The sequence below is a fragment of the Rhinopithecus bieti genome, unplaced genomic scaffold (genome assembly GCF_001698545.2).
Source record: "Rhinopithecus bieti isolate Rb0 unplaced genomic scaffold, ASM169854v2 scaffold_8135, whole genome shotgun sequence".
In the NCBI taxonomy this organism is placed as follows: Eukaryota; Metazoa; Chordata; class Mammalia; order Primates; family Cercopithecidae; genus Rhinopithecus; species Rhinopithecus bieti.
This window is the reverse complement of record NW_016805664.1, coordinates 250333-263107: the sequence shown is the minus strand read 5'-3', so window position 1 is coordinate 263107 and position 12775 is coordinate 250333. Positions and strand designations below refer to the sequence as shown.

General features: G+C 54.4%; 1 protein-coding gene across 4 annotated transcripts in view; it reads left to right on the top strand.

Annotated features, from left to right (window-relative positions):
* Positions 1-12775, top strand: part of TNRC18 (trinucleotide repeat containing 18) — a 75452-nt gene that overhangs the window by 27440 nt on the left and 35237 nt on the right. For 3 of the 4 annotated variants that reach the window (XM_017873360.1, XM_017873363.1, XM_017873361.1), the window contains exons 8-13: positions 1107-1282; positions 1897-2033; positions 2208-2336; positions 4337-4508; positions 7010-7370; positions 12180-12455. In XM_017873360.1, the coding sequence (XP_017728849.1) occupies positions 1107-1282; positions 1897-2033; positions 2208-2336; positions 4337-4508; positions 7010-7370; positions 12180-12455 (1251 nt within the window). The remainder of the gene's footprint in view (positions 1-1106; positions 1283-1896; positions 2034-2207; positions 2337-4336; positions 4509-7009; positions 7371-12179; positions 12456-12775) is intronic. The other variant, XM_017873362.1, reaches the window with a different exon arrangement.

The window sequence follows — 12775 nt, the reverse complement described above, 5'->3', positions numbered from 1 at the left end:
CAGTACTTTGGGAGGCCGAGACGGGCGGATCACGAGGTCAGGAGATCGAGACCATCCTGGCTAACACGGTGAAACCCCGTCTCTACTAAAAAAAAAATACAAAAAAAAACCACGAAAAACTAGCCGGGCGAGGTGGCGGGCACCTGTAGTCCCAGCTACTCGGAGGCTGAGGCAGGAGAATGGCTTAAACCCGGGAGGCGGAGCTTGCAGTGAGCTGAGAACCGGCCACTGCACTCCAGCCCGGGCGACAGAGCGAAACTCCGTCTCAAAAAAAAATAAAATAAAATAAAATAAAGGAGAGCTGTATTGCTGGGAAGTACCCTTCGGCCTTTGGAGGCCCTCCCTCTGGAGGCTTTGCTGCGCCCAGTGTACTCTGGGAATAGAGCACAGGACCCTGTGGTGGGCGTGCTGCCTTCTCTCCTGTTCTATTGATTGACTGATCGAGACGGAGTCTCGCTCTGTCGCCCAGGCTGGAGTGCAGTGGTGCTATCTTGGCTCACTGCGTTTCACCGTGTTAGCCAGGATGGTCTCGATCTCCTGACCTCATGATCTGCCCGCCTCGGCCTCCCAAAGGGCTGGGATTACAGGCGTGAGCCACCACGTCTGGCCAATTTTTTTTTTTTTGGAGATGGAGTCTTGCTCTGTCGGCCAGGCTGGCATGCAGTGGTGCAAACTCAGCTCACTGCAACCTCTGCCTCCTGGGTTCAGGCGGTTCTCCCACCTCAGTCTCCTGAGTAGCTGGGATTCCAGGTGTGTGCCACTACAGCCGGCTAGTTTTTGTTATTTTTAGTAGAGGTGGGGTTTCACCGTTTCTGTATGTTGGCCAGGCTGGTCTTGAACTCCCGGCCTCAAGTGATCCGCCCGCCTCAGCCAGCCAAAGTGCTGGGATTACAGGCATGAGCCAGTGTGCCCGGCCTTCTCAAGCTCCGTTCTTGTTGAGAGATGCTCAGGACTTCCGGCATGTCACAAAGGCCTCTGTCCACTCAGCACCTTGGGGGATGGGCGCGTGTGGCCTGGGGCCTGTGCTTGCTCTGGGCCTTGGCATCCCCATTTGGGGTCGGGTGGGGGGTGGCGGCAGCGCCCTGTTACCTGCCTCCTGTCTGCAGGTGTGGAGCGGGCCCTGGTGGCCCGGCCCTCACTGGAGAGTCTGCTGGCAGCGGGCAGCCACATGCTGAGGGAGGTGCTGGATGGGCCTGTAGTGGACCCGCTCAAGAACCTGCGGCTCCCGCGGGAGCTGAAGCCCAACAAGAAGTACAGCTGGATGCGCAAGAAGGAGGAGCGGGTGAGCGGCCGGCTGCTTCCTCCCTGGGGCCCGCGAGCTGAGGCCGGGTGGGAGTCCCCTCCGTGGAGGTGCCCTTCTGCTTGGGGCGTGGCTGGCTTTGGCGTCAGAGAGGGCTGAGCTACATTCAGCTCCTTGTGCTGACATGCTACGTGGTCCCAGGCAAGTGGTTGCTCTTCTCGGGGACTCAGTTTACCCATCTGCTAGCATGTCAGGCACATCATACAGGTCGCGGTGTGATCCACTGGCAAGAGAGTAGCCCAGGGTCACATGTAGCTCTGGCCTTAGGTGTCCACGGGGCCTGGGGCCGCAGCATCCGCTCACTGAGCCTCCGTTTATAAATGACACAGTGGCCCTCGCTGATGGAGCAGGTGTCATACGCAAGTGCTGTGCTTCAGGCATGCCATCTAATTGAGCACTGCCACAGCCCCACAGAGCCAGCACAGGGTCCTTTGCCTACGATGAGGCCATGGCCTCAAGTCAGGAGGTGGCAGCGGTGGGACTCGAGCCCCAGCTCCCAGTGCCGTCTCCTCTTCCTCGGGGCACCTGGGTGGGCGGTGAGCGTCGTTGGGCAGTGGCATCCTCACCCGCTTCTCCTCTCCCGGTTCTTCCCCCAGATGTACGCCATGAAGTCTTCCCTGGAGGACATGGATGCCCTGGAGCTGGACTTCCGGATGCGGCTGGCCGAGGTCCAGCGCCAGTACAAGGAGAAGCAGCGTGAGCTGGTGAAGCTGCAGCGCCGCCGGGACTCCGAGTGAGTGTGCCCCCCGCCCGCCCCGTGGGGCCCCTGCCCCGGCCCGCCAGGCCCCCAGGCGCGCAGCAGCCGTCGAGGTGTGCGTGGACCCGACGCCGTGTGTGCATCGTGTGCCCGTTCTCCACGTCCCGCCCGACCCCCAGCGTCACAGCCAAGCGTGTGATTCTTTTTAAGGGACAGGCGCGAGGAACCCCATAGAAGCTTGGCACGCAGAGGCCCTGGCAGGCCGCGGAAACGGACCCACGCCCCGAGCGCCCTGTCGCCCCCCCGCAAGAGAGGGAAGAGCGGCCACAGTAGCGGAAAGTAAGGCTGGCCCCTCGGTGGGTCGGGGACTGGCACACAGCTTGAGGGGAGGAGCCCGGGCCCCACGCGGGGCCTGCCTCGGGGTACTGGGGGACCTAGCGTCCCTCAGACTCTGACCTACCTGCAGCAGTGGCCCTCGGGGAGCACGGACTGTGCTACCCGGGCCAGGAGGGAGTGAGGCCAGTGCTGAGCTGGATGGATGGCTCCTGCGACAGATTTTTCCCATGTCCTAACCCAGCGCTTCACCTCTCTTCCTGCCACGCCTGCCTTCTCACGCCTAGGGCCTAATTCCTCCTCTTTTCCATGCGCCTTCTCCCTGCGGAAGGACCCGCTGGGCTGCCAGCCTTGCTTGCTGGGACGGACTGTGACCCGGCTGTCGATCGGTCTCCGCCATGCCGGACCTGCTGGCTTGCCCCCGAGACCAGGGCTGGCTCCTTCTGGCACTTGGGGACAAGCTCCTCCTCCTCGGGTGGTGGTCGCAGCCTTGTGGGGCGCCTGTGTGGGTCTTTCTGAATGCCAGCTGGAACGAGAGCTTTTCCCGCAGGGCGAGGCGTGCACAGAAAAGATGCTTCGTCCTTCCCTGGGTGTTTAGCACAAGCGGAAAGGGGCCCGTCAAGGAAAGGGGTCGGAGTGTTCTGAGCCTGGGACAGGAGGGCGGGGTAGACGCTAGGTGGCTCAAGACCTGCCCTGAGGAAGGAGGAGCCCGGGGGACCTTTGGAGGGCACAGGAGAGGCAGTAGGAAGGCCACAGGTCTTCTCAGGATAAAACAGCTCTAAGGCCCCCACGTCTTCCATTTAACATCCTTGGATGTTTCTGACCGAAGAGGGGATGAAGAGTGGTAGAAATCTCCCTCACTGGCCGCAGCAGGGGCAGGGAGAGTTTCCTGGAGAAAGACGGCAGGAGGCTGCGGCCACCAGCAGTGTGGTGGTCAGGGGTGTGGCCTGCACTGGTTAAATTTCCTATTCTTGAGTCCCAGCACACTATCCCTTAGTGTGACTGACCTCAGGCCAGGTGTTTGCTTTTCTGAGCCTATTTTCTCATCTATAAAAAAATTAAGTACACAGGTTGGCCACGGTGGCTCACGCCTATAATCCCAGCACTTTGGGAGGCCACCGAGGCAGGCGGATCACTTGAGATCAGGAGTTTGAGACCAGCCTGGGCAACATGGAGAAACCCCATCTCTATTAAAAATACAAAAATTAGCTGGGCGTGGTGGTGTGGGCCTGTAGTCCCAGCTATTCGGGAGGCTGAGGTGGGAGAATTGCTTGAACCTGGGAGGCAGAGGCTGCAGTGAGCTGAAATTGAGCCACTGCACTGCATCCTGGGCAACAGAGTGAGACTCCATCCAAAAAATAAAAATAAAAAATAAAATACAGCAGCACCAAACGTTTGTGGCAAAGATATATGTCACGAACAGTGCAAGACACACAGTGAGTGAGTACCAAGTACAGATTGGCTGTTTCGATCACCTGTGAAGTTTCAGCTTAAAGCAAGCAAGTGGGGCTTCTAAGCCATGTCTGTGTCCCCATTGCCACTGCGCATGGGATTCTGGAGACCAGCAAATGGTTCCTTTTTCGTTTTTTTTTCCTTGCTGGAGAAGACAGACTGGAATCCTTCTTCGTGTAAACTTGTGTTCTAAACTCCCCCTGCCATCCTGGTGGATTTCCTTGGCGTTTCTGATCTTTGTTCTTGGCACGATTTGGTAAATAGGTGTCTGACCACACAGAGATGTGTGTGTGTGTTTGTGTACGCGTGAAAGCACACACGAGAGAAAACGCTTTTTTCCTTCTTTCACCTTAAACTCTCATTCTGCCTCATTCACAAATATCCCAGAATTCCAGCACGGTTGTTTTACAAGATCCATCTCCCCACGCCCATCTCTGCCATCACTGTCCGCGCTTCAGGGTCCAGAGCCCAACCCTTCAGGGCCACGAGGGTGGACCCCAGCCCGCAAGTCTTGTCTGGCCACGGTGCTGACCGGTAGTGCGTCTGCGTTTCAGGCTGAGCAGCAAGTCTCTGCTGACATCAGATGACTATGAGCTGGGAGCAGGGATAAGAAAGAGACACAAGGGGTCTGAGGAGGAACACGATGCCCTCGTCGGAATGGGGAAAGCCAGGGGGAGGAACCAGACTTGGGATGAACATGAGGCCTCATCCGACTTCATTAGTCAGGTAAGTAACCCAGTCTTCCAGGTGTGTGAGATCTTTCAGGGAGGTGTCTGGAGGGTATGTTAAGAGTTCACGCTCCCTTTGCAGGCCCCTTGTTCCTGTACAGAAACCTTAGAAGTGGCTGTCTTAGTGCCAGAATGACGACTCTTCTCCAATCCTTATTTTACAGAGGGGGAGATTAAGGCCCAGAGGAGGTCAGAGACCTACCGAAGTAACACAGCCTCAGAGACAGGAGACCTAAAAGCTGTCTCCCTCCGTGTGCTGCATGACCCTTTGCTAAAGCCAAGCAGAGATACAAGTTCTTAACTAAATAGTGCAATTGCTCTGTTGTTTAACGGTGTAATTGTTTAATGAGCAGCTTTGCCATTCTGTAGTTCTAAGAAACAAGGGCTTGGTGCCATGGTAATTTCCTCTCTGAACTCTCCAGGGGCAATGGGCTGAGAGCCAACTCCTTGAGTCTTATTTCTTCAGAGCATTGAAACCATCCACTTAAGGTGTCTTTCTGTAAATACTAACGTACCTTGTCATCCCTCCCCATAAAGCCCACTGCAAAGGGGTAGTTTTTGTTTTGTTTTGTTTTGTTTTTTTTTTTGAGACGGAGTCACTCTGTTGCCCAGGTTGGAGTGCAGTGGCACAATCTCAGCTCACTGCAACGTCTGCCTCCCAGGTTCAAGTGATTCTCCTGCCTCAACCTCCCGAGTAGCTGGAATTACAGGCACCCACCACCATGCCTGGCTAATTTTTGTATTTTTAGTAGAGACAGGGTTTCACCATCTTGGCCAGGTTGGCCTTGAACTCCTGACCTCAGGTGATCTGCCTACCTCAGCCTCCCAAAGTGCTGGGATTCCAGGCGTGAGCCACTGCACCCGGCTGAGGGGTATTTTGGTTGACTTGGCTGAGAAAGCATGTTTTCTTAAGAAAAGAAAATAAGAAGTGTTTATGGACTCAGAGTTAAGATATTATTACCTGCTTTATGGGGCTGTTGGGGGCAGGCTCATGGAGGGAGACGGGGTCTAGGAAGAGAAAGATCGCCAGTGTGTACACCAGACTTTTTTTTTTTTTTTTTTTTTGAGACAGAGTATCGCTCTGCCCCCAGGCTGGAGTGCAGTGGCCGGATCTCAGCTCACTGCAAGCTCCACCTCCCGGGTTCACGCCATTCTCCTGCCTCAGCCTCCCAGTAGCTGGGACTACAGGCGCCCGCCACCTCGCCCAGCTAATTTTTTTGTATTTTTAGTAGAGACGGGGTTTCACCGTGTTAGCCAGGATGGTCTCGATCTCCTGACCTCGTGATCCGCCCGTCTCGGCCTCCCAAAGTGCTGGGATTACAGGCTTTGGCCACCGCGCCCGGCCACCAGACATTTTTTACTTTCAAATTGTGGTAAGGGATGCTTTTGTTGTAATTGCCACCATCCCAACTTTTTTCTTAAGAAATGTCACCTGATTAAAGAAAATCGAGATAAAATGTTCAAACGTGGGGCATCAATGGCTTTGAAACTGCATATTTCACTTCAACAAATGCCTACAGCTGATGATAGACGTGCAGGCAGGAATTTAATCTGTGAAATCTCTAATGGGTCTTTCTGCTTCAGGCATCCAAGGAACACTTGAGGCATTTTTTTTTTGGCAGCTTCGGCCCCTTTAGTTAGGCAAACTGGTTTGGACTGTGCACTAGTCTTTGTCAGCTGCTGCAGGCCTATCAGCTGTGCTTCAATCTGGGGTTTTGATCTTGATTCCTTTCCTCCTCTCTTAATCCAGCTGCCTTCTCCAGGCCATCAGCAGCAGCACTTGCTTGAAGTGCTTCCTTAGGAGACAGCAGGCAGTGCCGCGGAAAGCCAGGGCCAGGGATTAATGTAACCACAGCACCGGCTGTTTCATAAGTGGTTACCTTGTACCAGACATTGTGGTCACTGCATACCTTACCCGAGTTCATCTTCAGAAGCACCTTGTAATGCCAGACACAAGTATCCCTATTTTACAGAGTTAAACATTGAAGCTGGCCAGTTGTGGTGGCTTACGCTTGGAATCCCGACATTTCGGGAGGCTGAGGTGGGAGAATGCCTTGAGCCTAAAAGTTTGAGACCAGCCTGTGCAACATGGTGAAACCCCCTCTCTACAAAATAAAACAATTAGGAGGGGTGGCACACGGCTGTATTCATCCAGCTACCAGAGAAGCTGAGGCGGGAGGGTCACAGAGCCCAGAGGTCGAGGCTGCAGTGACTTCCGACTCCCAGCTAGTCGGGAGCCTGAGGCAGGAGAATTGCTTGGACCTGGGAGGTGGAGGTTGCAGTGAGCCGAGATCGCGCCACTGCGCCCCAGCCTGGGCAACAGAGCGAGACTTCGTCTCTAAATATATATACGTATATTTATAGATACAGAAGCTAAGAGGAGTTAAATCACAGAGGCAGGGGAAGGATTGGAGCCCAGGCTGGGCAGAGCATGTACACAGAAACCCACTACGCTGTTTTGTCAAATCTTTTAACCCATGACCCACCTTCCCTCTCCAGCTAAAGATTAAGAAGAAGAAGATGGCCAGCGACCAGGAGCAGCTGGCAAGCAAGCTCGATAAGGCCCTCTCCCTCACCAAGCAGGACAAGTTGAAGTCGCCCTTCAAGTTTTCGGACAGTGCTGGGGGGAAATCGAAAACTGGCGGGGGCTGCGGCAGGTACTTGACTCCTTACGACAGCCTGCTGGGGAAGGACAGGAAGGCGCTGGCCAAGGGCCTCGGCCTGTCTCTGAAATCCTCCAGAGAAGGTAAACACAAAAAGGCCGCCAAAGCCAGGAAGATGGAGGTGGGGTTCAAGGCCAGAGGCCAGCCCAAGTCAGCCCATTCCCCGTTCGCCTCGGAAGTGAGCAGCTACTCTTACAGTAAGTAGCGGATGCCGCGCCACCTTTGGTCCGCTGCTTCTCTCCTCCTCTCCTCTCCCCTCTTCTCTCCACCGTTCTCTCTCTCTCTCTCTCTCTCTCTCTCTCTCTCTCTCGCACTAAAGTGCCTAGGCTTGGCATGGCCTCCAAGCCGGAAGTTGGGGGGAGGCCGCCTGAAGCGGATATGCCTGTGATTGGCGAGTGTGATGCCGGTGATTGGTGGGCGCCCGTGATTGGCGGTTGGAAGCCGACGTCCGCCAGCGCTCTCTTGCCCGCCCTCAGCTTACCTACCGGATGCCATTGGCGTGTAGGCTTTGCGTGTCATAGAGTTTGCAGCTGTTTGGCCTAGACAGGCCTGGAGTGTGACTGCTCTTGAGGGTCCTACAGGTGACTGGCCTCCACTACCCACAGGAGGTATGCTGTCTGTTGTGGACCACAGCTTTGTAGCGAAGTGTTGGCGGAAACAGCGTTTATGGAGTGCCCAGTGCTGGACTCTGAATGCAGGGCTTCATTGGCATTATTGTGTCTATGGCAGCTCTGACAGTGGTACCCCCATGTTGTTGCTGGGGATGCTGAGGCCTGAGAGCCAGAGGGAGTGTGTGCGCTCACGTGCGGAGAGGCGACTCGGGGTTAAACCTGGTTTGGCCTGACCCACCTACTCTCTGGAACCGCTGCCATCATGGCTATGGCCCGCTATTGAATTGTTTTTGTTTTTTGGGTTTTGTTTTGCTTTTGGTTTTGTTTTTTGTTTTGTTTTTTTTTTTTTTTTTGAGACAGCATCTCACGCTGTCATCTAGGCTGGAGCACAGTGGTGCGATCTTGGCTCGTTGCAACTTCCACCTCCTGGGTTAAAGCAATTCCCTTGTCTCGGCCTCCCGAGTAGCTGGGACTACAGGCATGCGCCACCATGCCCGGCTAATTTTGTATTTCTAGTAGAGATGGGGTTTTACCATGTTGGCCAGGCTGGTCCCGAACTCCTGACCTCAGGTGATCCACCCGCCTCGGCCTCCAAAGTGCTGGGATTACAGGAGTAAGCTACCGCGCCCTGCGTTTTTTGAGACAGTGTCTCTCTTTATTGCCTAGGCTGGAGTGCAGTGGGGCCATCATAACTCACTGCAGCCTTCAGCTCCTGGGCTCAAGTGATCCTCCTGCCTTAGCCCCCCTGAGTAGCTGAGACTAGGTGAGCACCACCACACCCGGCTAATTTTAAAATTTTTTTGTAGAGACAGGGTCTTGCTGTGTTTCCCAGGCTGGTGCCTGGGCTCAGGCAATCCTCCCCTCTGAGCCTTCTGAGTATCTGGAGCTACAGCTGTGTACCACCGCATGCAGCTAATTTATTTTTATTTTCGTAGAGATGGGGTCGCCCTGTCTTCCAGGCTAGTCTGGAACTCCTGACCTTAAGCAAGCCTCCTACTTTAGCCTCCCGAATAGCTGGGACCATAGGCGCACACTACTACACCCAGCAATCTATTTTTATTTTTATAGAGGCTAAGTCTTGCTATGTTGTCCATGCTGGTCTTAAACTCCTGGGCTCAACATCTTCTGCCTCAGCCTCCCAAAGTGCTGCAATTACAGGCGTGAACTGTCTTGCTCAGCTGCTATTGAGCTGTTGAAATGAATCAGTCCTGGTGGGACTGAAGAATGGAGTTTTATCTCATTTAACAAGAGACTGCCAGATTGGAGTGTCCTCATGGTCATGGCCTCTTGTGGCCCAGAGCCTGCTGCCTGGTTGGTAGAGGGTGCTTGCTTAGTATTTGTGGACAGGTGCTAAGTTTGTGGCTGCTGCAGGGAGGCCAGGAGGAGCCTCCTGGGGTTCTGGCCCATGTCAGTGTCTGTGGTGGCTGTTCTGGGAATCCCCAGTCCCTGGGGCGTGTGGAGAGCTTTTGCATTGGCAACTGCCTGGTTCTCTGTGTCTGGGGCTTTTGATTGGCTCTGGCCGGTTCATGGGCGGAGAAGGGGGGAGTTTGAATGTCAAGGGCGAAAAGTGGACCCGTTTACTGATATAGTAAAGTGTGTTTTCTTAAGAAAATAAAAAGTGTTTATGGACTCAGAGTTTTAAGATACGGTTACCTGCTTTATGGGGCTGTTGGGGGGCCTTAAGTGGGCTCACGTGGGCAGAGAGCGGAATGTGGCACTTGGCACGGGATTAAGCTGCTGGTTTTTTTTGGGGTACATGTGTTTTTCCTGGGCTAGCAGGTCACCAGGACTGATGCTCCCCATGGGTGTGAGTTAAGCTGCTGACTTGTGCCTTCTGTGCTGAGGACGTATGAGAGTGTCGTGGCTTCCGTGCCTCTCTGATTGGGATGGGTGTGATCAGAGAAGTACAGCACAGGCCCCTGGCCAGTGTGCGTGGGCACAAGCAGGGAGGGACAGTGCCAGAGACGCATCACTCTGAGGAGGGGGAGGGAGGGGCTTTCTTTTGCTCTCTCAATCTCTGCTCATTTTGGAAAAGTAAAGGAGGTTCAGCGAAGTTGGAGGGAGATGGCTGTTCTTTTGATCTTCTGAGGGAGTGGGGTCGGTGGATGCAGTCTGGGTGACAGCTGGAAGAATTCCCCACTTTCAGGTGGATGTGGATGGGGTCGAACCGAAGGTCAGAGATGAGCTCTGTCCCTGAGGTCTCTGGGGTGCTCCAAGCTGGTGTGTTCACTCTTGGCGCGTGTGAGGGAATGTTCGTTTTATTTATTTATTATTATTATTATTTTGAGATGGAGTTTCACTCTTGTTGCCCAGGCTGGAGTGCAATGGCATGATCTCGACTCACTGCAACCTCCGCCTCCTAGATTCAAGTGATTGTCCTGCCTCAGCCTCCTGAGTAGCTGGGGTTACAGGCACACATCACCACGCCCAGCTAATTTTGTTATTTTTAGTAGAGACGGGGTTTCATCACACTGGCCAGGCTGGTCTTGAGCTCCTGACCTCAGGTGATCCGCCTGCCTCAGCCTCCCAAAGTGCTGGGATTAGAGGCGTGAGCTGCCGTGCCCGGTCTGGGAATGCTCAGATGGGCACCCTCACTTCATCTTGCCTTTGTTGAAAACTCCACTGTCCTGGATGAGAGAAACAGACTAATGTAGCAGTGAGGAATTCATGGGCCTGGCTCTAGCGAGATGGTGGCTGTGGGATTCACCTGGCTCTGCAGAGCGCTCCTCTGTTCTTTATAATCTGCTTTTCTGCACTCCTGGGTCAGAGAGAGTGCAGGGTCCACAAGCAGGTAGGGGTGTGTCCAGCAGGGAGGTGCTGAGATGGACGAGGTCGAAGCGAGAATGGTTTCCTCTTGCTTTTTCAGTTTCGATTGTAGGGGTCGGTGGCATGCCCTGTGGGTTTTTGTTTTTTGTTTTTTTGTTTTGTTTTTTGTTTTGTTTTTAGATGATGTCTTGCTCTGTTGCTCAGGCTAGAGTGCAGTGGTGTGATCTTGGCCTCACTGCAACCTCCACCTCCTGGATTCAAGTGATCCTCCCACCTCAGCCTCCTGAGTAGCTGGGATTACAGGCGCCAACCACCACAATACAATACAAATAGAAAATACAACAGTTTTTGTATTTGTTTAAAATACAGATGGGATTTCGCCTTGTTGGCCAGGCTGGTTTCGAACTCCTGGCCTCATGTGTGCTGCCCGCTTCAGCCTCCCAAAGTGGTGGGATTATAGATGCAAGCCACCACGCCCAACCTCCCTGTGGGTTCTTGTAGGAGGCCAAGTTTATTGTCACCCACTGGTCTCTCCAGCCTGGGACACAGCCTTGGGAGGGACAGATTGGAGCATATGAGAGAGAGAGCGCGCTTTGACTGGTAGATGAGCAGGGGCTGGTAGCCTGGCGGGACTGGACCTTGTCCCACTGGACCATCCTGAGGTTGGGGTCTTGCTGGAGTGAAAGCTTAGGTGTTGGTGGGAGCAGTCAGAGGAATGCCTGCCATGGACACGTGCGTGTGGTTTCTCTTGGAGGTGGAGGGTGCTGCCAGAGTTGTAGCTGTGTTTGTTCACATTCCCCCTATTGGGAGTGGATTTCAGCAGATCAAGGGATTATTCTCTGTCTCTGGAATCCCTGTGTTTCCATCTTGCCCAGTGTGAAAAACAAATCAAAATGGCATGGGCATGGCGGGGACCGGAGCAATGCCTGCTTCGCAGGCTCCCCTCCCAAAGCTGGCTGGCTGTCTCTCTGGAAGGTTTGAAGACTCTTGTCCTGCATTGTGTAGTGAGGCTGGAGACTTCGGGGAAGCCAGCAGTGGTGTGTCAGTGCACCGGCTTGTAGAAAGAAGGCCAAGGGAATAGCTAGCAGTAACAGCGTTTGCCGATTTCCATGGTGTAAACACTCTTACCGTGGCCTGTCTCGTGCTGCCACTAGGAGGCCACTGGGAGGGGCATTGGGAAGAAAATGCGTGATCTGCTCTCATGAGCCCTTCCCCTCCTGAGTCAGGTCCTCTGCGGTTGTCGCCCTTGGCCCATTGTAATCCCATGGGACAGGCAGTGACCGCTGAGACCAGGGGACAGTCCTTCCTGAGCATGGGGCTCCTCTCATCCCCTGGTGCCCGGAAAGGCTGGAGTGACTGCTGGGTGAGGCTGGAAGCATCCAGTCTAGGAAGGGCCTGGGTCCAGCACTTGGAAGATGCCGTGCAATGGCCGAGGCACCCGGAACAAGGAAGAAGCCTGGACTGGGAGGGGAGCTGGTGACATTGGGCAAGGCCTTCCCACGGCTGCCTACTAGGTATTCAGACCTATTCTGGCACCTTCCAGTGCGTTCTCAGAACCATTAAAACCAATGCAGTGACACCAGCTCCCGCTGCCCTGTGACTTATCTCTATTAAAAACTTTGACTGCAGATACGGACTCAGAGGAAGACGAAGAATTCCTGAAGGACGAGTGGCCCGCCCAAGGCCCCTCCAGCTCCAAACTGACGCCTTCTCTCCTGTGTGGCATGGTGGCAAAGAACAGCAAGGCGGCTGGCGGCCCCAAGCTGACCAAGAGGGGCCTGGTGGCCCCCCGGACTCTGAAACCCAAGCCGGCCACCAGCAGGAAGCAGCCGTTTTGTTTGCTGCTTCGAGAGGCCGAGGCGCGTTCCTCCTTCAGCGACTCCTCGGAGGAATCGTTTGACCAAGGTTACTAGCTCCAAACACAAAATACCTTCCGTGTTTCCTAGCGAGAGAGTGCGTGCGAGTGAGCGAGAGGGAAGCGAGTGGGCGCACGGGAGAGATGGTGGGTGAGGAGGCCCGTGCGGATGGCCGCGAGAAGGCTGCCATCTGGGATCTTGGCAGCGTAGTCTGCTGTTAATCAGCTGAATGATTTTGATTTTTGCTTTGATTTGTACTGTATCATTGTGATAATATCACCGGCTGGCTCTTTTTGAGCTGTTATATGGACTGCTTTTGAGTCTGCATTTTTCTCCACTTTCCCTCCTCTCTGTCCTCCTCCCCCTACC